Raw genomic sequence first — 27,069 nt, forward strand, 5'->3', positions numbered from 1 at the left:
CTGCCCCGGCCCCTCTGGAGCCTGGTGTTGGTTTTTTTCCATGGCTCAAATCATTCCTGGACATCCCATGTCACTCCTTGGGTGTCCCACATCCTTCCTTGGATGCCCCATGTTCCTTCTTGGGTGTCCCATATTGTTCCTTGGGTGTTCCAAAGCACTCCTTTGATGTCACACATCTCTTGGGTGTTCCACACATTCCCTGGGTGTCCCATGTCCCTCTTTGGGTGTCCCATGTCCCTACCTGGATGTCCCACATCCCTCCTTGGGTGTCCCACATCCCCTGGGTGTCCCATGTCCCTTCCTGGATGTCCCACATGCCCTGGGTGTCCTATGTCCCTCCTTGGGTGTTGCACATCACTCCTTGGATGTCAAATGTCCCTCACTGGATGTCCCATGTCCCTTCCTGGATGTCCCACATCCCCTGGGCGTCCCATGTCCCTCCCTGGATGTCCCTTGTCCCCTCCTGGGTGTCCCACGTGTCCCCAGAGCCCCTGCAGGGTGAGCACAGCAGGGCAGGCAGGAGCAGAGGTGCTGGGGGTGCTGATGGCAGCAGGCAGCCCTGGTTTGTTGATGTTTTGTGACATTACAGCAAAGCAAGCCCAGGAATGTTTGACATCCTGGTGAAGTTCTCCACCTTGGCTGAGTTCCTGGTGGGTTTGGGGTGAAGTGCACAGCTCCAGGTGTGGGGGTGCTGCTGATCCATTTTGGGCACTTCTCCCCCTCTGGCTGTGCCCTGGGGCTGGGGAGAGAGCACAGAACAGTGCAGATGTGGCACAGGAACCCCCTCCCTGCCCTCCCTGCTTTCCCGTTTATTTCATGGCTGTTTCTGGCTCTCACTCTGCACGAGTGTTGATCTTTGCTCATTACCTGCCCACCCCAGCAGTGCTTTGGGGTGGGGTGGCTGCACTGGGACATCCCCCAGCCCTCCAGAGTCCAGTGCTTGCTTCAGCTGTGTCTGGGTGGGGAAAACCCCACAGTGCAGGGGCCCAGGAGGGAGTGACCTGCCAGAGGTCTCCTTTCCCTCCTGACAGATGTGCCCATCCCTGCCAGGTGCTTTTCATTCCCCTCTCGGGCTGCTGCTCCATCCCTGCCAGGTGTTTGTTTTTCCTTCCCCTCTTTGGCTGCTGCTCCCACCCCTCTCCCAGCAGCTCCAGCAGCATCAGTGGGGAAGGCTGAGCTCTTCCCACCTGTTTTTTTTTTTTTGCTTTTCAAACGCTGATGGGATTTGATAGCGCTGACATTTTCTGCCCAGCTCGTGAGCAGCTCCTCCTGGGGGCTGGCCAAGTGCAGAGGGTGAGGTGGCTGTGCCTCCAAATAACACAGCCCTCAGCACAGCTCGCAGGGCAGCCTGGCAAGGAGCTTCTGCTTTGACTCCTGGAGGGAAGGAGGCTTGGGATGTGTTTTGGTGACTCAGAGCTCTCTCCTCCTGCAGTCTGTGCTGCCCTGTTAGCCCACCTGGCAGGAAAATCCATCCACCCACCAGCTGGCCTGTGCCCTTTGCTTTGTGCTTCCAGCTCGTGGAGAGCACAGCCCTGCTCCTCCAGCACTCCTGGCACGGCTCTGAAGGGCAGGGTTTGGTTTGGGTGACGTTTTTCACTCACACAGGGCTCTGGAGTTTGTATTTTTTGGGAAAATGGCAGCGTTAAATCAAGGCAAAACTATTTGCAGGCTTGACAGGAATTGCTTCCACTAAAAAGGAAAATGTATTTAAAGCCGGGAATGCTTCATTTTAGAACTTGACAAATGAAACAATCCCCAAATGTTGTTCTGATGCTCTCTCATTTACATCCCCTAAAGTAAAAATACTTGAAACATTTTGCTGATCCTGAAATTCCCCTTGAAGATTCCCCCTTTGTCTCCTACTGAGACAAACCCCTTTGTATCTTGACCGTGGGGTGGGTGACACCAGAAGTCCCCAGGAAATGCTTTCTGCTCCCAGCTCCTGCCCTCGGGAACCTCTGGAGTGACATTGTGGGACCCCATTCCCAAGGACAGACAGCAGCATCTCTCCTTTGTGCTGGTAATGGCTGAGGCTCAAGGTGTGACCTACTTTCCCAGCCCCAGTGAAGTGCAGGATGGTTTTAACTCCTCTGCTCTCCGTTTTCTCAGCGTGAGCTCCCTGGAATGTTTTTGGCAGTGTGCATTTTCCTGCCAGCTGTCAGTGCTGATTGCAAACGAGCCTCCTTTGCCTCTCTGCAGTGGGGCATGTCCCTGTCTCTCCTGCTTAGCAGCAACAAGGACTTCTTTGAGCAACTGCCTCATAATCAGAACATCTTCCTTCATCCTGGGCACGATCCAAGCCCTGCACATCCTCGTGTGGTGGATTTGAGTGGCTCTCCCTGCCTGGCTGCTGTGGCTGGCTCTAGCACAGGAGGGTCTGGCTCCAGACACTCTCCCTCCGCTGCTTCTCCCTGGAGCCTGGCTCAGGAATTACACACCCAAAAGTGGGTCTCGGGTGTTTTAGGGAGGGGATTCTGCTCCTGTTTTGCTCTGTCTCCTCCCAGGACTTGGGAGCATTTCTGTCATGCAGAGGAGGAGGAGGAGGGGAGTTTGTATTCACATCTGGGCACTGCTCGAGGCTGGTGGTGAATTTAGTGCTGGCTCCAGAAGGCTCAGAAATGCACCTGGTTGGGTGAGACCAGGGAATCCCAGAACCCCAGAACAGCTGGGGCTGGGAGGGACCCCTGGAGATCACCCAGGCCAAGGCAGGGTCACCCAGAGCAGTTGACAGGAATGTGTCCAGGTGGGTTTGGGATGTCCCCAGAGGGGGACACTCCACACCATCCCTGGGCAGCTGTTCAGGGCTCTGCCACCCTCAGGGAAAGAATTTCTTCCTCATGTTGATGTGGAACTTGTTGTGTTTTAGTTTATGGCCATTGCTCCTCATCCTGTCCCTGAACACCATGGCACCATCCTCTGACTCCCCTTGGGGGTATTTTATGGATTAATGGGATCCCCTCTGAATCTCCTCTCCTGGATGGGCTGTTTGCCCTTCTGAAGCCCTTTGCTGCCAAATATTGTTATTTCCTGGGTGTATTTAACTTTACCCTCTGCTCCCTTCATGTCAGAGCTAGAGAGAGGTTTATCCCTCACTGTTCTGAAGGACACAATCCATTTGGGAGCAGACACGTTTATCTGAGCCCAGGGACCAGCCTGAGGGGCTCTGTTGGAAGGGAAGGGTGGGATCTGTCCCTTGTGCTGTCAGTGTGGCAGTCAGGAGCAGGATCGGATGGAACAGGCAGGGCTCTGCTGGGATGCTTAGGCTGGGTGTTGGTGATCCAAAGGAGAGGCACAGAGCTGCCAAGCCGGGCCCTTCGTGTGGCAGGGACAGGACAGCTGGTGGGGAGTCACCAGTGTGGAGTGACAGCCACCAGCTGAACCCGGCACTGCCATCAATTAACTGAGCAATTAGCACCTCACATCGACTTATCAGCGCAGCCTGGGCTCGGCTCGGTGCCTTTGGTACTCAAGATAAAGCTCACAGTGAAGTCAAACTGAGTGGGAAGGGGCAGCTTCCAACCCCCTGGTCACCGCATGTCCCTGCTCTGGGCTGTGGCACTGCCAGCGCTGCCACCGCAGGCCTGGCACAACCCAGAGTGACGGCGACATCCCGGGCACAGCCACGAGCCGGAGTGACAGCGACATCCAGGGCATGGCCACGGGCACGAGCCAGAGTGACAGCCACACCCAGGGCACGGCCACAGGCACAAGCTAGCGAGGGACAGTGACAGCCACATCCAGTACAGGGCCACCCTTGCCCGAGTGCCTGCGCTGCCCTCAGGTCCTGCTTGGGGCGATCCACCAGTGACATCCCGCAGTGACACCGAGCACTGTCCCCAGGCTGCGGGCGGGTGGCAGGGAGGTGGCAATGGCAGGAAGGTGACAATGAGTGACCCTGCTGTGCCCTGTAGCTGAGGGCTGTGAGCAGCCAGACCCTGGGACCTCCTGCAGCACTCAGGTACAGCTCGGTGGGTTCTCCCTTGGCTTCATCCTCTCCAGACCTTCCTGATCCACTCAGAACCTTCAGGGAAACGGGGCTGGGGGTGTCCTGGTGGCACCAAGTGCCAGAGGTGGTGGCATCTCCAGGTGCTGCCTGTTTGCTGGAGCTCAGGGCCAGAATGATGCAATATTTCTTATCCCAGTTTCTTCTCCAGCCTGTGGGCAGCAGAGGAGACAGTGGGAAGGACAGAGGTGACAGCCAGCCTGCAGGTGACCCACAGATGGGCAAATGTCTTAAACTACTCAGCCAATCTTCATGAAGTTCTTTATTTTGTTTTTCCCACTGGATTCCATTCCCAGGTGTTGCTGGGGCTTGTTAACCTTTGGTGCTCAGTCAGGTTTGGGAACGGGGCTGCTCAAAGCCAGGTTTTGGGAATGGGGATGATTTACCAGAGTTTTCTCTCTCAGGGGTTTTGGGGTTATTTCTAGGACTAGAATTTATAAAAATTAGCAAGGTTACATTGAAATACCCACAAGTTATTCCTCCTCACCAGTGGCACCAGTGATATCCAGTGGTGAGACCCCATGGGAGGTGTTAGGGGCTCTCAGACAATGTGGGGATGATCCTGAGGAACAGGATTTGCTTTTCCCCACTCCAGTCCTCAGGATTTGGAGTGCTGGGGATAAACCTGAAGGAATTCCAAAGCATTTTCTTTGCTCAGGGCTTCACTGAGGATGCTCATCCCCCGTGTCTGGCAGCCAGGGTCTCGCTGAACCAGAACAAATCAATCCTGAGCTCCCAGCCCCTTACAGGAAGGGATTGCTAATTATTTATGTTATCAGAACGTTCAGGGAAGGAACTTTCCCTTCGTTCTTTGCTTTCTTTTATACCCAGAGGAACAAGCTGCTTTCATAATTTATTCCAGGCGTTGCTGGAATCAAAGTTATCAAGCATTTATCGCACAGCTGGGCTGTCTCTGGGAAGAGCTGTCAGTCAGGGCTCGTTAGTGGAGGGGAGAGAGAGAAAAGCAGCATTTAACCAAGGGCTGGGGAAGCTGGAGAATGAGTGCCCCAGTGCTGAGCCCCCAGGGATGGCAGGGTGGGTGCCCAGGAGCTCCTCAGCAGCACAAGAACAAGAAAGGTTTGGTGTTTGGCCATCACAAAAAAGACAGCATCTATGAAGGAATTGATTTTGTTGCACTTAAACCCTTGGAAGTGCAAGCCAAGGCAACATCCCAAACATATCCAGTGTCTGTGTTCTGCACACCCCACTGAGACACAGAAATGGCTGCAGATCGAGCCACTTACCACCTAAAATCTGATTTTTTTCTTACTTTTTTGCTTTTCTTAACCAATTTCCTCTTCTGGCACTGGGTCTCCCATCACCTCTGCTTTGTTCTCAGCTGTTGGCTGTGCAGCCAGGGATGCTCAGCAGGATTTTGGGATGTGCCTGTCAGCTGGCTCCTTTGATCTCTCCATTTCTCTGACTTTTAAGGATGATTTCCCACTGGTCCTGACCTAACTCGTGGTGGCTTTTATGAGCTTTCAGAGGGGAAAAAAGTAAAACAAAGGTGGCACTTTGGCAAATGCCCCAGATGATGTTCATTAGGGTCTCCCCCTCACTGAGATGTTTTTCCAGGCACTTTAGGGCGCTGAGTTTTGGTTTAGTAGGGGGAAAAGGCACCATCCCCACCCTGGCACAGTTTCCCCTCCTGAGCTGCTTTGCTGTGCTCCAGCTGCTGCCCCCGCTCCTTCCTCACATCCTGCAGGTTCCTGGCATGGATGCTGACACCACAGCACTTGTGAGGAGCCTCAGGGCCCCTGTGCCCTGGTGGCACTGCTGGCACAGCCTGGCTGGGGCTGCAGAGCCCTGGGCTGAGCACGGAGTGCCAGGAGGCTGCAGGATCCGGCTGTGCCCAGGGCAGGGCAGGTGCTGCATGCCCAGCCTGGGCTGTCCCAGCCTCTGCCTCAGTGACCTGCGAGGTTCCCAGGGGGATTCAGCCCCTGAGCTGCCCCCTCAGCCCTCAGGGGCTGCTGCAGGGAGCCCAGAGAGGCCAGGGAGCTGCTCCAGGGCTGGAGCCAGGCTGGGATCTGGGGGTGCTCCTGGAGGGGAGGAGGATCCAGGGAGAGCTCAGAGCCTAAAGGGGCTCCAGGAGAGCTGGAGAGGGACTGGGGACAAGGGATGGAGGGACAGGACACAGGGAATGGCTTTTCCAGGATTAGATGGGATATTGGGCAGGAATTGTTCCCTGGCAGGGTGGGCAGGGCTGGCACAGGGTGCCAAAGAAACCCAAACCATTCTATGATTTTCTTTCCAGCTTTGTTTAGCCTACAGCTGTTTTTTACCTCTCTAGACAACACTGGGCTGTTTTGTTTTCCAGGAGTTGTGGATTCATGGGCAGAGGGAGCAGGAACAGCTCAGCCCTGCTGGGTGGTCTGTGGGGTTTGGGTGGGATGTGATGGAATCTGTGGAGCAGCTCTGCAGTCACAGGAGGTGGTGGCTCCAGGATGTCCTGTGCAGGTTAACCGGGGGGTGACAGTTAAAATTATGTCAGAATTCATGACTAATGGTGAAACCCTGGAGTTTTCCTGGGAAAGGGGCTCTGTGTATGTTGCCAGAGTTGGAACAGGCTGGTTATAACAACAAGGAGAAAATTCTGGAATGAAGACTTCAACCCATTGGAACATTCACTGGCACCCATTCCCTCCCATTTTCTCTTTGATTTTCAAACCAGAACAAGAAGGGCAAGAGGGACCCTTCCTGTCAGCTTGTCCCTGGTGACAGCACAAATCCACCCTGGCTCAGTGCAGACTGATGGGAGCATCAGCCAAGGTGATGTTGAGGATTATCTCCTCCCTGTGTCATTCCCACACTGCACAGGTCCAGAAGTGAGCAATCAGGCTGTGAGGATGGAGGGCAGGGAGCAGAGGATGAAATCATTGGCCTGGGTGCAGAAGATGAAATTAGAAGGCTCTGCATGTGCTGGTTCTTGGTTTAAATTTTCTCCTGTTGCTCGTGCTCCAACTGCATGCATGGAGCTGATGTCATGGGAATTTTAAGGTCGTGAAAATGTGAGGACAGGTGTCCTATAGAATAAATACTCAGCTCCTCAGGTCCTGGCTGGTTTTTGCCTCCTGCCATCCAAGATCCCAGCAGGTTTTTTTCCTGATCTCCAGCACCTCCTGCTGATGGAGTCTGGCCCTTTCCGCCCAGCAATGCTGAGCCTGCTCAATGCTGGGCCAGGCTCAGTCAGTCAGGGAATTAAGGACAGGGATTTAATCTGGGAGTGCTCCCTGCACTGCCTCAGCCCCGTCCTGCACAGCTCAGAGTGCAACTGTACAGCTGCTTTTGGAAAATTCTGCTTTTCCATGGACTGCTTTTCATGGTGGCTCATCACTGCTGAATGGTGCCAAGAAACTGCAGGAAAAGGGGTCTTAGCAAGAAACTGAGGAAAAAGGGCTCCTGTCATCAAAAAAATCAGGAAAAACGACTCTTGGTATCAAAAAACGGAGGGAAAAGGGCTCCTTTTATCAGGAAACTTAGGGAAAAGGGCTCCTATTATCAAAAAACTACAGAAAAAAAGGACGCCTGGTGTCAAGGAACTCAGGAAAAAGGTCTCCTATTATCAGGAAACTGAGGGAAAAGAGCTCCTGTCATCAAAGAACTTGGGAAAAAGGGCTCCTGGTATCAAAAAACTGAGGAAAAAGGTCTCCAGTTACCGGGAAACTCAGGATAGGGCTCCTGTTATAAAAACATAGAGCATAAAGGGCTCCTGGTGTCAGGAAATTAAGGGAAAGGGGCTCCTGTTATTAAGAAATGGAGGGGAAAAGGCTGTTGTTATAAAAAGCTGAACAAAAAGGGCTCTTGTTAGCAAGAAAATGGGAAAAAAAAGAGCTCCTGATGTCAAGAAAATGGGAAAAAAGGGCTCCTGTTATCAGGAAAGGGAGGAAAAAGGGCCAAATTCTCCTGGTCACTGGGAGTGGTGCAGTGGATGCAGGGCTGGTGGCGGGTTTAGGTTGGCCTGTGTTAGAATCAGAGTGGTTTAGGGTGGAAAAGCCCTCCAGGATCACTAAATCCCACCTTTAGATGGGCACAGGCCCAAGGAAAGGATGTTTTTGCTGCAACATCCCAGGAAGGGCTGCAGGAATTGCTGGAGGTGGCTGTGCTGTGCTCTCTGTGGGGCACTGCTGCCTTAGTGAGTTCTCATCATTGGGACAATATTTCTTCCCTTGCTGTGCCCTAAGCCAGGGAATCCATTTCATTTTCGTCACATTTTTAAGACTCCTGTTCTGGGGGCTGGGTTGTGTGGTGTGGCAGACTCACACCCTGCTCTCTGCCTGTTCTCCTCCCAGAGGATGCTCTGAACAAAAATTAATTTTGCACAGAGAGAAGAAACTATGAGCAGAAACTGCTTCAGGTGTTGGGAAACACCAGACATCAAACTGAGGGGTTTGGGGATTTGTTGTAGGAAGTTCTGGCAGGTGATTTCCAGCAGAACTGAGGGATTCAGTTCCCTCTCTCTGTTCCTTTTGGGTTGTGCTTTCCAGAGCACAGGGTGCAGCCTGAGGATGTCCAGTGGCCTCATAACCAGGCAGAGATTGGGGATTTCCCTACAGCAGAATTTTCCCTGGACTTTGTGGGAATTCATTCCTTTCAGCAAACACAATCCACAAGGTGATCACAGTGATTTACCAAGATATGAGTATTGGTCTAACACTGATACTCAACTCTGACAGACAAAAGACTCTTTAACAATTTAAAGTTACAAAGTAATGTTTATTTAGCGCTGGGGTAGCCCCTAATACACACTGCAAAATCACAGGTGGTCACAGAGTCTATTTATTGACAAAGAGTTCAAACAAATACATATTCATAATACCAGCCCCTCTCATCCCTGCTTCCTTTTTAGTTTGAATGGCTATTAAGCAGCGTGGTTGGCTTCTTGAATTAAGTCTGGGGTCGTTTTTGTGGGGAGGGGGCTTAAAAGGAGGAAGTAAGGTGAGTCTTCCTCACCCTGACCTTTTCTGTTAATGACAATACAAATGGCTTTGGGGCAACTCCAGTTTTGCACAGAATGAGTTTCTGGTTGCAATTGTTCATGTTCTTTGGACCTAACTACCAGTTTCATCCTTTCCCATTGCAAGCACAGCTAAGCAAACATAAATGGACAGGCAATCAATTATTTAAGTTTCAGGTAACTATCTCAAGCCCAGTTTCTCCTAACTTTTAACTAAAATCCTAATTTCTTTAAGATGAGTGTTTCAATGGGTGCAGAGTTCAAAGCAGCTCCAGTATTTGCTGTTTTTACACCACACTAATCCATGCTCCAGAAAGAGGAATTTGCATTTAATCTGGATTTTTTTCTTGTTTCCCTTCAGGATTCTGGCGACTGCTGGGACAGACTTTGACCTGCGGACGCTGCGAGCGGTGCGGGTGCTGCGGCCCCTGAAACTCGTCTCGGGAATCCCAAGTGAGTGTGGTGGCAAGGCTGTGCCACAGCCCCAGGGCTCTGCAGATTTGGGATTTTGAGATTTTGTCACTGCTTTTCTCAGCAATATTTGCTCCCCCTGCCTCTCTGGGGTTGGTGGCTCCTGCCCTTGGCAGGGTCTGGCTGTCTCTCATCCATTTTGTGCTGATTTCAGTGCTCCCAAATCTGCAGGTGAGGGGCAGGAATTTGTCCAAGGACCCTTTTGCCTTTGGGAATGAATTCTCTGGGCTGTCAAGACCTGAGAGGTGAATTTTGCAGATTTCAGGCTTTTCAGCTTGGATCTCCTGACGGTTTTGATCAGCTGAGCATCCTGTGCTGAGGATTTCTCCCTTTTAATATGGGGGACAAAATAAAGGAAAGAGCAGGTGGGATCTGGGCTTGCCTACAGAATTTATATATTTTATGTGTGAACTAAAAGGTCTGAATGCTCCAGTGAGGAGCTGCATCATGCCCTGAAACCATCCCAGTGCCCACACTGTGGTTTCCTGCCTTTTCATTTGTCACAGTCACAGCTGCTCTGCCCCCAGCAGGGATCACTTCCAGGAGCTCTTCCATTCCTGGATGTGGAATTGAGAGGTTTGTACCCCCCAGCAAGAGCTGCTGGAAGGAGCTGCAGCACTGTGGGATGCTCTGGTGTTCTCTGAATTCACCTGGGGGCAATGACAGCAGCAAAAGTTCTTGAAATCAGAATCCATTCATGGGCAGGGCTTCAATCTGAATTGCCAGCCAGGACAGACCCTTGGAAAGGTGACATTTGTTAGCAGGTCTCCAACAAGGAGATGCTGCTGCCTGTTATTTCCTGGGCCTTTTGCCTGTGCAAGGTGTGGCAGTGACAGTCTGAGGGTGTCACAAAAGGGAGGTGGCCCCTCAGAGCTGTCCCTGTCCTGCTGTGGGACGTGTGTTCCCACCTGGGGATGTGTCCTGGGCCAGCACAACATTTCCCCACAATAATTGCTCTCAGGTTTTTAGTGATGTGGTGAAAGCAGAATATTTTACAAGGTTTTTTTTCCCCTGTGGCAAATGCATAACCTTGAGGTGCAACCACCCACGACCATGGAATATTCTTCCCTTTTATACCCTTGGTATTTTTCCTGTCAAAGAGACCTTGGTGCTTTTAAAATGTCTGTGCCCATCTCGATCTCACTGGTCAAGACAAGGATGTTCCTTCATCCCCCAGCCCTCAGGACAGGCCAAGGCAGCTGCTGCCCATCACTGCAGCTTTTGTTGTGTGCATCTGCAGGATGTTATCAGCCAGCTCCATCTCCAGCCTCTCTCCCTCATCTCCCCTGGCTTTAATTGAAAATGAGTTTCAGGGCTGCTGAAAAAGCTGTGGATGGGCAGCCCTGGAGAGAGGGTTTGCTTCTGCAGAGGCTGGGACTGGGACAGCAGTGAGGCTGCTCTGGGTGTTGGGGAGGGAGAGGCAGGTCCTGAGCAATCCCTGGGACAGGGGATCACATCCCTGGGAAAGGAGATCACATCCCTCAGGGGATCACATCCCTGGGGATCACATCCCTGGGGATCACATCCATCCACGAGGTTTTGTTTCCCTCCTCCATTCTCAGACTCAGTGACAATATCAGCTGCTGGAAGTTCTCTCTCTGCCCTCACTCAGAGTTCCTCAGGACAGGCTTCCACTGCAGTCCAGATCCTGCCTGATCTTTCCAAGTCCCACCATGATCTTCCTTCCAAAGAAACACTTCAGCCTTGTCTGTACAGACACAAATTGGAATTTATGTTGGCAAATATCTGTAAGAGACCCTGGTGCAGCTAAATAATTGTATTAGCTGAGGTTTAATCTCCTGCTATGGTCTCACTTCCATTTCAGTACAGGCAGATAATAACAGTAATAACAATTTAGCACCAATTTCTTAATTAGCACTGAGCCCAGCCACTGTGTGAACTTGGTGGGATAAAGCTGACACTTCCAGCATGTCTGTGGAGAAGAGGGAATAAACTTTTCTCCTCCCTGCTCTGCACCAGACTGGCTTGCTTGGTCCCAAGGTGTCCTAGGTAGAGTTCAAAGCTGCACCACAATTGCCCCAAGGACCTGGTCCAGTTCCAGGCTGAGTCTTGGGACTCCAGCAGCTTCAGGAAAAATCCTTTGAGTGCCTCTGAAGCTTAACAAACCTCTGGATCTGTCACCTGAAGAAAAGACACCAGAAAGGATGGCCCCCAGCTGTCTCTCCTGGCAGGAATTATTTTATAGCCCTGGGAAAGGCGGCATTGCTTGGTATTGCCCATCCTCATCCCTTGGACAGCCCCTCTCTCCCAGCCCCTCTCCACTCCCAAGGCCCCGTTTTCCTTCCCTCCCTGAGGTGTTTTTGTGTCCCCACAGGTCTGCAGGTTGTCCTCAAGTCCATCATGAAGGCCATGGTGCCCTTGCTGCAGATTGGGCTGCTCCTGTTCTTCGCCATCGTGATGTTTGCCATCATTGGGCTGGAGTTTTACATGGGCAAATTCCATAAAACCTGCTTTTCCAACGAGACAGGTGAGCTCTGCCCTTTGCACCTTTCTCTCCTGCTTCTGTGCTGCTTTTCCTTTTGCCTCTTCCACATTCCCTGAATTCTCTCCCTCTTTACCCACATATTCTGAGAATTTTGTGCCCATCCTGGGCTGGGACAGATTCTCCTCTCTCAGATGCCACTGGGCTGCTCCCAGTCTGCAAAGAGTGAGATTAAACTCTTAGGGCCTCCTATTCCAAAAAATTTTTTTTTGTAGCAGAAGCACAGAACCAAACTCCTGTTGTTTCATGTTAATAATGGCTGAGTTTCCTCGAAAGGTTTCTGGGGAAACTTTGGTGTGGAATGCGTTAACGTAGTCGCCCTGCCGGCGGCCCAGGCACTGCCGCCGCTGGCAGGCACGCCGGCCGCGTCGCCGCTGCGTTGTTTACGTAGTCGCCCTGCCGGCGGGCCAGCCGCTGCCGCCGCCGCCAGGCTCGCCGGCCGCCCCCTCCCGTCTGCACCGCCGCCGCGTTTCCTCGCCCTGGCCGGCACTGCAGGCCCCCGCACCGCCGGGCTCCCCCACGCTGCTGGCCCCGATTCTGCTGGGCTTCCCCCGCTGCCAGGCAGCCCCACCCGCCGGCCTTCCTGCTTCTGCCATGCTCCCCTGCACTGCTAGCCCCAGTTCTCCCGGGCTCCCCCGCCCTGCTGGCCCGGGCTCTGCCGCCCCCCCTGCCCCGCCCTGCTGGCTCAGGCTCTGCCGCCCGCCCCCCACACTGCTGGCCCCACCTCTGCCAGGCTTTCCCACCTCAGCCGGGGCCGGCTGGGCTCCAGCTTGGCTTGGGGCTGCCGCGGGCTCTCACTTCCCAGTCAAACACTGAAAAGTCTGGGAGCAACCAGAAAATAAAAGGACAATAGATGGAAGCAAAGGAGTCCTTTGATGGAAAAAGGATAAAAATAGCCCTCAGAGAAGGTAATTGGGCACTGAAGAGTAAATCTGTGACTGAGTGCTAAAGCCCAGAAGATGGAGAAGGATGATCCCACAGATTCTTGGCTGGGAACAGCTGTGTCAAATCATGGAATCATGGAATGGTTTGGGCTGGCAGGGACCTTAAACTCTTTCCACCTCACTCCTTTATAGTGGTGTTAATACATGTTTGTTATCTGGTAACACACATTAAAATGTGGTTCTTGTCTCCAAACTATTGCATTTTAAGGTGCAATTGACTTTCTTTAAAACACAGCTTTGTATTTTCAGTCATTATCACTAATAGGTCTTAATATTGATTTATTTCCATGCAATCCAATGTGCATCCCAGCCAAATCTCTGGGCATCCTTCACAGTGCTGCTGATGGGAACAGTTCAGTACACTCAGTGTGCACAGAGATTTGCAAAGGGAATTCTTGCTCACGTTCCTGTGGAATGCTGGAAAAACATAACACAGCTTGTGGAGGAGAGTTGGGAGTTGTGACTTGTGAGAAAATCCTGGTAACTCCTGGAGAAAATGAGTTTTGGACTGGATTTGTAGGAGGGAAAAGTCTGTTTGTGGGTGGTGTGGCCCCTGGGGGCTGTGGCAGTGATGGCAGGGGACAGGGACAGGGACAGGATGGGTGTGGAGGGAGCAGCAGAGTTCCTGCTGGGCTGCTGGGGAGGATGAGGATGAGCATGAGCAGCTGGGGTTCTCCGGGAGCATTGTCAGGTCTGTTAGACTGGAAACAGGGAGGGGGATGTTTGTGCATCCTTTGTGTGCAGGAGGCAGCAGCAGGCAGAGCCCCAGGCTCTCCCTCAGGCTGACTCCTGCTCAGGGAGGATTTTCTCCACCACCAAAGCCTTGTGTGCTCCCTGCAGCCTCACCTCTGCCATCAGAGCTGACCAAGGGGTTCTGTGCCAGCTTTGGGTACCCAGGGCAGGTTTTTGTCATGGGTAATGTCACCTCTGGCTGGCTGGAGCCAGAGCTCTGCTGCCTGTGCTGCATTTCTGCAGCTGCTGATGCTGACCTGGAACAGAGGCTGGACAGAGTTAAAGGAATAAAGCAGGGATTTATTGAAAGGCCTTCAAAGGATTCACCTTGGGCAGTGCAAGAGCCCAAGATGGACCCTGAGTCAGGAGTTTCACATTTTCATAAGTTTGGGTCCATTTCCATCTTGGGGTTCATTGTCCAGTTCCAGCTCCAGGTTCTGCAGTCCCACCCTCCCAGATTCTCTCCTCAATTCCCTGTTTGCACTTTTTGGGGCTGAAGCTGCAGCTGTCCTTGGTTGTGGGGCTGGAACAGGATTGTTTTGTGTGCCTGGGCTGTGATAACACTTGATGTGAAGTTCAGAGTTACATGCCAAGGCAGTACAGAATTAAAGAATAGAAAAGCTAAACTGGAGGCATTGCTGGCAGCTGGGGGGGAGCTGTGGCTCAGCCCCCACACCCCCTGAGCAGGCAGGGCAGGGTGCCTGTGCCTGGTCACTGTGCTCAGAGCTGCCTTGGGGTGAGTTCTGAGGATCCTTTCCAGCTGCTGGAAGGGAAATGCTGTTTCTGGAAAGGAGACTGGGCTGAGGTTTCCCAGCACTGCATCCCCTGGGAGCAGAGCAGCACAGCAACCCACAAAGCTTTTTAAAACCTAAGTGCTCCTCATCCCCACAGAGGTGCATTAAGGAGCTGGGGCAGAGAGCACGGGCTCCAAACCGGCCTGAGGGTGGAAATGTGAACTCATTAAAGAGATGCCTCTGCTGGGGGGTGGGAAATGGGAGGAGGGGAAAGCTGCTCGTGCTTCTTTCTGTTCCAAATCCCCTAAGTGAGCAAACCCCTGGGATTTTTCCTGGAATGAGGAGCCAGAGGTACCAAGCAGAGGTGTCAGCACCGAGTGTGGCTCTGCTGAGCCAATAGCCTGGGTGGGTCAGTGCTGAACTGCAGCACAAAGGGCACCAAAATATGGCCAAAGGGTTATTCAAGGCCCTTCCCCTTGACTGTTCTGAGCTGGAAACATGTTATTATTTTAATGAAAAATGGGTAAAACTCAATGGCAGTGCACGGTCCAGTCTTGTTTCCCTCTCCCTGCACCCTCCTTGCTGTCCTGTTTTTATTTTAAGGATTATTTTAAGCACCTGACCCAGCCCCAATGCCCCAAAGAAGAGAAGGGCACCACATTTATTTCCCATTTTCCTTCTATCTTCTCCAGCCATGAGGAGTAAGAGCCAGTTCTAGCCATTGTTTTAAAAAGGAAAAAATGCCCCACCCACCTTTGTGGTAGATGTGCACTGCATTTTCAGAGAATTCCCTGGCAGCAAAAGGCCAAAACGAGATGAAACTGGATCCTCTTCTAATGCACACTCCCAAATGGTCAGCAGGAGCCAGCTTTGGCATTTTCTCCTCTCACCAAGCCCTGGAGCCAGCCTGTGCTGACCCATCTGGGAGCTGGAGCTTTGCCCTGCACCGAGGTGTTGAGTCAACAGGGAAGTGTCACATATATATATTTATATATATCAGATATTTTTATATATATATATCTACACACACTTATATCCTGCTCCACAGTGACAATTTTGCTTTCCTCCTGCAGGCTTTGCTCCACTGAATTATTATTCCAAATTCCTGTTAGTGCTGCTCCTGCTTTTCCCCTGGTGAATTGGATTTTGTGCTGTTTGCTGCTCCATTTCTATATCATGTCCCTTTGGAAACCCTTTCATGGTTCCCCAACCCCAGTCTCTAAACGAGGATATTGCTTGGGATATTTGCTCACTCTGAAACGCCAGCACTGGAGTTTCTAACCTGCAACATTTCCCAGCTGAGCCTGGATGATGCTGGGCACCCTCCTGGCCATTCCTGGTGGTTCCCTGGCAGATTTCTCCACCTTGGCCCTCTCTGGGTCTGCAGTGAAACTCAGCAGAGGCTCCATCCCTCCTGGATCCTCCCCTCCTTTTGGAGCACAAATGTGCAGGTTAACGAGGAGCTGGAGTCCTTGGCATGGCACCAGGGGCTCCTCATGCAGCTGTGCTCAAACATCTGTACCTGGGCAATTCTGGGGCAGCCCACACCCCCAAATCAGCACTAGTGCAGAAAGTCCCTTTTGCTTTAATGTTCTAGAGCAAATATTTAACACTTTGAGGCTGTTTGAAGTGTGGCTCTGCTTGTACCACACTGTCAGTTTTATTTTTGTGGTGTTGCTTTATTTTGGGTTTTTGGGTATTTTTTGTGTGTGGATTTTTTCATGTTGCTCTTACACCATTCCCAGCTCTCTCAGGTGTACTGAGCTGTCATGAGCCAGAAATCATTTGCAGTTTGGGAGCCCCTTCTCCCAGGCAACAAGTGGCAGGACAAGAGGAAATGGCCTCAAGTTGTGCCAGGGGAGGCTCAGACTGGAGATCAGGGGAAATCTCCTCACTGAAGGGGCCCAGGCTGGAGTCCCCATCCTTGGAAGTGCCCAAAAACTTGTGCATGTGGCACCTGGGGACATGGGTAGTGCTGCTGGGTTGATGAATCTTAGAGGTCTTTTCTAGACAATTCCACAGTGTGAGGAACACTACTTCAGGGATGGCTCTGTTCCACCTTCCCCTGACCCATTTCTCACAGCCCAGCACTGTGGAAATGATTACAGGGGCACAACCACTTCTCCATGTCCACAGAGCACAAAGAAACCCAAAATGAGAATTTAATCCTTGCTGTGGTGCCAGGAGGATGCAGCAGAACCAGACAGGAATTTCTCAGGATGGTTTCAGACAGGAACTTTTCAGAATGGTTCCAAGCAGGAACTTTTCAGGATGGTTTCAGTCAGAAATTTCTCAGGCTGGTTCCAATAAGCAGGAACTTTTAGGATGGTTCCAATCAGGAGCTTTTCGGAATAGTTGCAGTCAGAAATTTCTCAGGATGGTTCCAACAAGCAGGAACTTTCAGGATGGTTTCAGTCAGAAATTTCTCAGGATGGTTCCAGTAAGCAGGAACTTTTCAGGATGGTTCCAATCAGGAACTTTTCAGGATGGTTCCAATCAGGAACTTTTCAGGATGGTTTCAGTCAGAAATTTCTCAGGATAGTTCTAACAAGCAGGAACTTCTCAGGATGGTACCAACAAGCAGAAAGTTTTCAGAATAGTTTCAGTCAGAAATTTCTCAGGATGGTTCTAACAAGCAGGAACTTTTCAGGATGGTTCCAAGCAGTAACTTCTCTTCCCTCTCTGCAGGTGAGGAGGTGGGGGATTTTCCCTGTGGAGAGGAGCCTCCTGCCAGGCAGTGTGAGAGCGGGACCACGTGCAGGGAGTACTGGCAGGGCCCCAACTACGGCATCACCAACTTTGACAACATCCTGTTCGCCGTGCTCACCGTGTTCCAGTGCATCACCATGGAGGGCTGGACCGACATCCTCTACAACGTGAGTCCTCTGCTGGGGGTGCTGCTGGGAAAAGATGGTTCTGGAAGAAAAATGCAATTTTATCAGTGTGGTTTTCACCTCCTGACCCTGCTATTCAAGATTGTTCCTGTTTGCCTCAGGGTCTGTTTCTGGTGGGATCTGTGGTGCTTTGAGGCTGCAGAGCTGCTCAGCTGCAGTGGGATGGGTCCTGGCAGTGGGGTGGTGGCAGTGCAGGAGTTGGTGTCACCCCAAGGTGCTCCTGTGCTCTGCTGGGTGAGTGGGAACAGCTTCTCACAATGCCCCACAGAAAACCCAACTTGTACAAAATTGGGTGGCAAAAGCAGCAATTCATTAATATTTTGTGCCTGGAGGTTTCCCCTCCTGACTGGGTGTAGCCCTTGTTGGTCAAACCTGTAACACTGAGCTCCAGTACTGGTTTTGGTTAGTCCAGTCCAGTTTTACAAATCACTCTCCTTCCCCCCTGGCATGACCCTGTGGGCTGCAGAGAAGGCACCAGGCTGAATTTCCCTGCCTCCTGCAAAGCAGGACCACGACTGGCACAACCTCTTGGCTGGCCAGTTTTGCTCTTCCCAGCTTTACAAGGAGCAAGAGAATCTCACCCAGCCTCTGCTGCCTTCCAGGCAGTGCAAAGCTCATTTGAGGGTGCAGTTTCTGTGGAAAAATCCCTAAATCAGGCATTACTGATGCCCTCAGCCCATTTCTCTGGCTGGAGGGATGATGCTATGCTCAGTTTTCTTCATCACAGACTCCAGAGCCATGCTGGGCTCTTTCAGTCCTTCCTGGGAGGGCTTTTGTAGCAACAGGAAAGGATTATCCTCAGCCACAGTCCATTGCCAGTACAGTTCTGCTGTGTTGGAGCCAATAAATCTGATTTATTCCTTTCTCCTTCTGTTGCTCACTTCCTCCATTTATTTCCAGTCTCTGACCACTTAAAGCCATCTCTAGAAGATTTCCCCACTGCATTTCTCCCCTCACCCTAAAGCTTCACCACACCACCAGTTCCTCCCCTTCTCATTCAGCATTCCTGCTCCTTCCTCCTGGTGCCAAGTGTTGTAAGAAAAGCCCATTAGCATCCTGGCTGGAATTGATTAATCAATATGTGGTGTATGAGATCATCTTCTCCCAACCTGCCTCTCGTACCACATGCAAAACCCCGAGCTTACTATGGGGGTATTGATTCTGGGGGGTGCTTTGAAGCTGCTGTAGTTTCATTCTAGATACCCATTAATTGGGAGCAGCTCCTGGAGCAGCTGCAGAGTTGGATTTGTTGGATTTGTTGGATTTGTTGTGTCTGAGACCCCAGCTTGGGGTTGGATGCTGGGATCTGGCAGATGTGAGAGGCTCTGGATGTTCTCATTGAGGGCAGGGTGAGTGGTTTGTGCTGTTCCATGGGACACTCAGCAGAAGTGACTGATGCCAGGAGCCACCCCTGCCACCTGTCCCTTGTCCCCAAGAGCTGTCACTCCCTCCCTGTGCTGCTCTGCTTGCTGAGGACCTGGCTGTGTTTGGCAGGTTGGAAACAGAGAGAAGCTGTGGGTGGAGAAGATTCACTCTGTGCAGCCCTCAGCCTTTTCACAGCTTCAGTCATGTGCTGTTTTCTGGCCACTTGTTCTTGGTTTGGTGTCTTCTGTGCCTACTCCAAGTTGATCAAATTGAAAAAGGAGACAAAAGCCCAGATTATGCTGCAGCAGTGACTGAAAATCCTCCATGGGGTGTTTATGGATGCATTGTCAGGCTGTGCACAGATAACAGCACTGAAGGCAGAGAATTACAGAATGGTCTGGGAAGGGAAAATCCCATCCCACCCTGCCATGGCAGGGACCCCTCCCACTGTCCCAGGCTGCTCCAGCCCCAATGTCCAGCCTGGCCTTGGGCACTGCCAGGGATCCAGGGGCAGCCACAGCTGCTCTGGGCACCCTGTGCCAGCCCTGCCCACCCTGCCAGGGGAGAATTTCTACCCAGTAACCCTTCTAACTCTCCTCTCTTTCAGTTTGAAATAATTGGCCCTTGTTCTGCCACTCTGCCCATATAAAAAGTTCATCTCCCTCCTTTTCATAAGTTCCTTTAGGTCCTGGCAGGGGCTCTGAGCTCTCCCTGGATCCTTCTCCAGGTGAGCACCCCCAGCTCTCCCAGCCTGGCCCCAGAGCAGAGGGGCTCCAGCCCTGGGAGCAGCTCCATGGTCTGCTCTGAACTTGTTCCAGCAGCTCCAGGTCCTCCTGATGCTGAGGACCCCAGACCTGGACACAGAACCCCAAGTGGAGTCCCACAAGAATAGAGTAGAGAGGGAATCACCTCCCTCATCCTGGCCACTCCTCTGTAGATGGAGTCCATCCATCCAGCTCCAAGCACTTCAGAAACTGCCCAGAGATGCTGCTTGAATCAGCCTGATCCCTCCTGGACCCAGCCTGGGAACCATCTGGCAGATTTTTCACCTTGAATCCAGAACTGGTAGAGTAAGTGACCAAATGCTGAGACTCAGACAAAGGGGGAGTGTCACAGGTCATTCCTTGTTCAGGGATCTCTGAACAATCCAATCTCTGATTGGATTCACCAATTGAGTTCTCCAATGCTGAGGAAAATGTTTTTTTTTTTGTCAGGAAAATTTTATCAGGAGAAGTTTCTCTGTCAGCCCCAGGCTCTGGTCTCCTCAAGGAGAGCAGCATTCCCCTGATGCAGGATACTCATCAGAGCTGAGCTGTGGACCTACTTTTAATCTTTTGCTTAATTAAGATTTGCAAAAGGCTGTGGGACCATGGGAGGCAAGATGTGGTCTGTGTAAACTGTGATTAAGCATTAGTAGGAAAAAAGGCTGGAGCTTTTTCTCCTGCTAATTCATGAAAGCAGGGAAAACCACACAGTTCTGGTGTCCTGAACAGAATGAGGACATGGAACTGTGGGAGCAAGTCCAGAGGAGGCCACAAAGTTGGGAACAGAGCAGCTCCCCTACAGACACAGAGAGAGACACAGAAGAGGTTGTGGAGAGCTCAGAGCCCCTTCCAGTGCCCAAAGGGGCTCCAGGAGAGCTGGAGAGGGACTGGAGACAAGGGATGGAGGGACAGGACACAGGGAATGGCTTTTCCAGGGTTAGATGGGATTTTGGGCAGGAATTGTTCCCTGGCAGGGTGGGCAGGGCTGGCACAGGGTGCCCAGAGCAGCTGTGGCTGCCCCTGGATCCCTGGCAGTGCCCAAGGCCAGGCTGGACATTGGGGCTGGAGCAGCCTGGGACAGTGGGAGGGGTCCCTGCCATGGCAGGGGTGGAATGAGATGATCTTTATGGTCTCTTCAACCCAAATTTGTGATTTTATAAAAGCTGCTAACCCTCAGGGTTAGCTGAGCCCTTCCTTCACCCCTTCCCGTGTGTGCCACCACCACAGGCTGTCCCTGTTGGGGTAGGTTTGTCCCCCTGCTTGTCCAAACCCCTCTCCTGCTGCTGTTGGAGCAGCCAGCCCTGCTGGGACCCAAATCCCTCTGCAGCCAGGCAGTCTGGGACTGAGACCCATTAGGGGAAGGCTGAGGTTACAACTCCTTCCTTAATGGCCCGTTCATTTCCTGCTGGATTGATTGTCCTGCATCAACAGGGCTTTGCCATCCCCCTTCCTGCTGTGCTGAGGCTGGGGGTGTTCAGGGCACCAGGGTTAGGCTGCAGTGGTGATGTCAGGGATCAGGCACTGCCTGGGGTGTGCTTCACCAGCGCAGCATCAGTTGAAAGCTGGAGGCTTTGCTGTGTCCTGGGAGCAGAAGGGTGCCTGGAAAGGCTGCTCTGTGATGGCACCAGGCAAACTGAGGAGTTTGGTGCCAAAGGTGGTCAGGAAAGGGGGGCTGGGGTTTGATGGCTTGGCTCAGTCTGTTGGAAGAGGGGTTTGTTGTGAAGGATTATTCAGTCATTCCCAAAGGAATGAGGTGACTTTATAGATGGTCCAGATTCAGCTTTCCTACAGACTTAGAAAGTCACAGCACCAAATCTTCAGCACAGCCTTTGCAGCCAGAAATCTACCTTGTAAATACTTACTCCTTGTCCTGTGATAAACTGAGGAATCAGGAGAGCAAGGGGAAAGCAAGTTCATAAATCTCAGCCCATTTTTTTCCTTGCTGATCCACTGTTTATACTTCCAGAGACTTTTCCTTCTAATTGGGGCCCATGAAAGCTTTCTAGCAAGGCTTTATCTGGGAGGTGATTTATGCTTGGAGCAAAGAGGCTGAATCATCAGCAGGGTGAAATTCTTCAATGATGAGCTGGGGAAGAGACCTTGCTGCCTCAGCAGCACAAAAGCATTGGAACAATGACTCCAACCAAGCTCTTCTGGGAGCTGCAGCTTTCTCTCAGCTGTGGCTTGTTTGTGCTCAGAAGTGCCCAGGGAGCAACAGGTGATTTAGGAAAGCTGCTGATGGGCAGGAACACTTTTTCCAGCAAATGGAGCATGTCCTGCTAATTCCAAGCTTCAGCATCCGCTGGGGATGTGTTAAAATAGAGGAACCCAAGTGTTTTCCTCAGGCTGGGAGCTCAGAGCTGTGCCAGGTTTTCATTCAACCCAGTGCAGACAGACAGACAGAGACCCCTCAACTTCTTCCTTGGAAGAATGTCCAGAGCATTCTCTAGACCACAAAATTAGGGAAGAATCTTCCAGAGCAGCAGCCTTTGTGGGGGCAGTGCTGCTCAGGGACCACAGGCCCTAGAGCTGGGAGCAGCCCAGTGCCAGGCTGGGCTGAGGCAGGAGTGCTCTCTCTCTCTCTGCAGTGTGCATTCTGCATTAATTGGGTTGCATTAATGGTTCTGCATCTGCTGTGGAGCTGCTGAGGCAGTCTCTGCTCTGGGCTCTCTGCCTCAGGGTGGCCCTTGGAGCTTGTGGTGTTCACCTGGAGCATCCCACTGGCCTTGGGGTGCCGTGGGACACCGTGGGTTGAGGTTGGGACAGCAAGGAGCCACTCAGCTCGTGCCTGAGGTCAGAGGTGCCTGGTGCTCACAGCAGCTCTGGGGCCCCTCATGTGCATGTGTTCATTGTCCCCATGGAGGGCCTGGATCTGCCAAGCATTGCTAAGTTTGCTGCCATGCTTTGGGCAGGGCTCTGGCAATAACCAGGAGCTGCTGGTGCTGCTGAGGGAGAATATTTCCAGAGATGGACTCCAAGGGCAGAGCCTGGGGAAAGAAATCCTTGTGCTGGGCTGGAGGAAACAATGCCACTGCTCAGCATGGTGGTGCCCTGGGATCTGAGCCCTGCTTTCCCTCCAGATCTCATTTTCAAATTAAGATAATTTCTGGATCATTTTAGATCCTCTTGTTTACGTGCTTGGTGTTTGTGAATGACAGTGATTCATCTGTTGCTAATGTGGGCTCTGTGGAGGTGGAAAACCTTTTAAAGAGGCAATAGTACAACTCTGATTTCCTTTTCTGAGCAGTAATTCCCAGTTTTGCCCAGGCAAGAACTTTATTGTCCATCATCAAACCCTCCACTGGTTGCCATGGGGAGCTCCCCTGTTTTTTTGCGAAGTGAGAAAAGCCTGAAAACTTTTGTGCCTGCCCGTGAATTCCTGAATTAAAATGATTATTTTGCAAATCTGAGCATTCCTTGCAAAGAGGAGCCAGCTGGGAGCCTTCCTGATGGAGCTGCTGTGGCCCTGGCAGTGATGAGTTGGGAGCTCAGAGCTTTCCTTGGGATCTCAGTGGATTGGGAAGGGGTGGGGGCTCCTTGCTGTCCTCCAGGAACTTCCAAAGAATGGAGAATTGTGTTTGTGGTCCCAGAAAATCGTGGGTCAGATCTGCTCCATCTGGACTGTCAGAAACCTGGGTGCTGACTTTGAGTGAGCTTTGGGGGCTTTCACCTTTCCTCTCTCCTCCCCAGGAGTTCAAAGCTCCACTGTGGAATTTGCTTTGCAGAACAGGGGCTCCTTGCAGGGGAGGAGAAATGTCAGAGTGCACCCTCACTCTCTTTTCATCTTAATGCCAAGAGATTTTCATGTTTCTTTTGTTTCCTACTGACAAATATTAGTGCCCAGTGGGTCTTCCAAGACTGTGGACTGGGCCTAACCTAATATGCTTGTGAGTAGGGATGAACAGTTCAAACAAGATATAAATCTACCTTAAATTGGATCCCAACTGGAACTTTACCCTCCCTGAATTAAAACAGCTTATGATTCACTTGGTATTTTTCATTCCTTTTTGTGCCTTTGTATTTTTTTCATTCCTAAGGAGATACAAAAGTGAAAAGCTGGGGTGTAATTGTTGTTCCAATTCCAGCCCAACCCAGAGATGGTTTTGTTGCTGGGATGGTGTTGGGGCAGGAGAGACTTTGTTGTCCCAGCTTGGGGAGCTCACATGTGTCTTTTTGGGGTGTTTCAGAGAATCATGGAATGGTTGGGTTGGAAGAGACCTTAAAGCTCATCTTGTTCTACCTCCACCATGGGCAGGGACCCCTCCCACTGTCCCAGGCTGCTCCAGCCCCAATGTCCAACCTGGCCTTGGGCACTGCCAGGGATCCAGGGGCAGCCACAGCTGCTCTGGGCACCCTGTGTCAGTGAAAGGTTCATTTATGAAGATCAAACCTGTGACTCTTGGTCTGCATCACTCACAGTGTGAGCTGGGGAATCCAAGGTGATGCTCCTCAGGAGGAGTTTGGGTGTGACCAGCCCTGATTTCCTGGACCATGAGGTGATTTCCAGGGAGGTGCTGTGAGGGTCAGTCTGAATGTGCTCCAGAAAGCAGAAGGGAAATAAATCACACAAAGCACATCCCCTCATCTCAGACTTGGGTGAAGGTTCCTCTTTGCTCCCTGGCTGCTCCTGACGTTTCCAGGTGACTTCAGTGTCTTTTTGTTGGTCCTTTGCTCAGATTGTGCTTTCCTGTGGGGGTTTGCACTTGGCTTTGCTCATGGGGACTGTCCCAACTGATTTGGGGGTGCAGTGACTGCTCCAGCAGAGCCTGTGGGACTCTGCAGGTGGCACTGGAACTGCTCTGTGGCACTGGAACTGCTCTGTGGCACTGGAATTGCTCTGTGGCACTGGAACTGCTCTGTTCATTGGTGGCACTGGAATTGCTCTGTGGCACTGGAACTGCTCTGTCATTGGTGGCACTGGAACTGCTCTGTGGCACTGGAATTGCTCTGTTCATTGGTGGCACTGGAATTGCTCTTCTCTCCTTGTACAACTGATGAGCAGTTGGGCTGCTCTCTGTTTGAACTGATCCAGTAAATTACAGATGCACAATTGCTAAATACTGAGAGGAGTGAGAAGAAATGTTGTGTTTGCAGTCATGTCAGTGTGTCCTGGGGCTGGCAGCAGTGGTGTGAGGAGGTTTAGGGTGGCTTCAGTCTCCTGTGATCACTCTGTGCACCATCAGCTCTCTTCATGAATAAATATTGAGAACAAAGCTCTTTAACCAGCAAAAGTGTGAGCAGGCAGCAAAAGGAAAAGCTGCTGAAGGGTTTTCCTTACATTAACAGGGAAAATAAGGATAAGGAGAGGCTTTGTTTTGCCACTCTGAATCCCACAGCACATTTCTGACATGGTTCCTTTGTTGGCACTGCAGTCCCTGTCGTTTCCCTGTCGAAGTTTTGCTCCAGGTGAGTGTGGGGCTGGAAAACAGAGCAGGGGCTGTGCCAGCCTTGGCATTCAGAGCTGAAACAGGGCAACATGAGAACAGGGGTGCTCTGCTTCCCCTGGGCCACAGCTCAGGATTCAGCTGGTGGAGATCAGGGAATCACAGCTGACAGGATGAGCAGGAGCCTCGAGTCCAGCCCTGCCCAAACCCCCAACAATCCCAGCCTGTCCCTGCCCAGACCCCCCAACAATCCCAGCCTGTCCCTGCCCAGCCCCCCAACAATCCCAGCCTGTCCATCCCTGGCAGCGCTGTCCAAACGCTCCTGGAGCTCTGGCAGCCTCGGGGCCGTGCCCATTCCCTGGGGAGCCTGGGCAGTGCCAGCACCCTCTGGGGACTCCAAGAATGGAGCACATGTGGGAAGGGAGAAGCCAATAGATGAAAAATGAATGCTGAAACGTGCAATGCCCACAGGTGTGTGAAAAAAATGTCACTGTGGTTTTGTCTGCAGAGCCTGTTCTGATCTCTGCTTTCTCGAGCATCTCAGAGCCAAGAGCACACAGCATCTGCCTGAGCTGTGCCACAGATTTAGTGTAAAATCCCCTACAGCCCTGACCTAGGGAGAGGTTACCCCTGGGACTTGATGCTCAGCAGTGCTGAACTTCTCTTGTCACTGTGCATTTGCCCAGGGCTGTGCTGGGGACAGAGCCAGCAGGGCACGTGTCACATGCTGGTGTCACACACCCGTGATGGAGATGGGAGCTGAGCTCCTGAGCTGTGCCACGGTGTAATTGTGCTCTCACTTTCTCCCTGCAGCTTCACAAGAAGAGAAAAATCTGCTAATGCTGTTAGTGCTCAATTGCACTCACTATCGAGTTAGGGTGATTTGAATTTGCTAATAAGAACCAGGCACCTTCGGCGTGCACATAAATGATAATTCCCAGCCTGGAGCTGTGGGGTTAATGTTGATTTTGTAGATTTTGTGGCTCAGTATCACCAATCATCTGCAGGAAAGTAGGGCAGTGATGGCAGAGTTTGGAGCAGGCAGCCAAGAGCCTGGCAGCAGCTCTGAGTGCAGGGCTGGGTTGAGAGGGAAAGGCTGGGAGGGAGGAAGGGAAAAAGGGAAAAGCCTTTCCTGTGGATGGTGCTTTTGTGGAAGGGATACTGGAAGGCAGGGACACACCTGGGGTGACCAAACCTGTGCAGAAAAACCCCAGACAAGCTCAGCCAACGATTGATTCGAGCACAAAGCCACAGTGGGAGTTGTGGATGTGTGAAACCCGTCCCAACAGAGCCCACACGTGCCTGTGTCCCCTGTGACCCCCTCACACCCCTGCTGCTGGCACACAGAATTTTGCCAGTTGAGATGTGCATTTCATCCACATTTCCTGCTGGATTTAAGCTTCCTCTATCCCATTTTGTTGTTACAACTTGTGGGTTTTTGAGTATCAGATTTATTATTATGTAGAAAAATCGGTCTCAGGTCAAACTTCATTCACTTAGCTGATCACTGGTGTGCAACAGACATCTCAGCATCTCAAATTTCAGAAATTCTTGTGTAATTGAGTGTAAACAGACTCATCTACCACCCATGTGTGTAAAAATATCCAAGTTTCTCTGTGCCTTAAACCCCTCTCTGGAGCTCTGTGTCCAAACTCTCCTGGGCAGCAGATGGAGTGGATTTCTCAACTCCCTTTTCCTCAGGGAGAAGCCTCACTCCAGGCTTTGGAATAACAAACTTGCTGCTAATGAGACCTGGCTGGCTGTAGCAGTCCAGGAGTGTAATAAATTGGTGAGAGCATCCACGGATTTGTAGGAAAAATCCCTTGTGGAGCACTGAACAAGCAGCACAAGGTTAAGAGGAGGAATCTGCACAGCTGATGGATCCTGTGTGAGCTGTCAGTACATGAATCTATACCAGCCCCACTTCTGCACTGGCTGATATCCATGATTCCTGCTTTCCTCCTGAATCTGTTTGCCAAAGGGCTGAATTCCCAGCTCTTTTAAGGGATGCCTCCTCCTCTGGGAGGTTTGCAGAAACCCAAAGATGCTGGAATAGGAAATGTGTGGAGCAAGCCTAAGGCTGAAATGGCTTTGGAATATTTAAATGCCAAGAGTGCTGCAGGTTTGTGCCCATGCTGGGTGTCCATCCATGTGGGAACACAGCCTGGCTGCCCCATGCTCATGTGGGCATTCCCTCCAGGGCTGAGAGGACTGAGACATTCCAACCCTGCTCAGAGCAGCACTTGTGGAGCTGAGCAGGAGCTGAAGCACCTCCCTGAATCTTCTGGGGTTGATTTAATGTCTCAGAGAAGATTTATTCA

The 27,069-nt window shown here is 51.7% G+C and overlaps 1 protein-coding gene across 19 annotated transcripts in view; it reads left to right on the forward strand.

Moving 5' to 3' along the window:
* Positions 1–27,069, forward strand: part of CACNA1B (calcium voltage-gated channel subunit alpha1 B) — a 292,874-nt gene that overhangs the window by 93,724 nt on the left and 172,081 nt on the right. For all 19 annotated transcript variants that reach the window (XM_033077555.2, XM_033077556.2, XM_033077560.2 and 16 more), the window contains exons 4-6: positions 9,319–9,410; positions 11,764–11,916; positions 17,030–17,217. In XM_033077555.2, coding sequence (XP_032933446.1) covers positions 9,319–9,410; positions 11,764–11,916; positions 17,030–17,217 — 433 coding nt within the window. The remainder of the gene's footprint in view (positions 1–9,318; positions 9,411–11,763; positions 11,917–17,029; positions 17,218–27,069) is intronic.

This window comes from Catharus ustulatus, chromosome 21 (genome assembly GCF_009819885.2).
Source record: "Catharus ustulatus isolate bCatUst1 chromosome 21, bCatUst1.pri.v2, whole genome shotgun sequence".
NCBI lineage: Eukaryota > Metazoa > Chordata > Aves > Passeriformes > Turdidae > Catharus > Catharus ustulatus.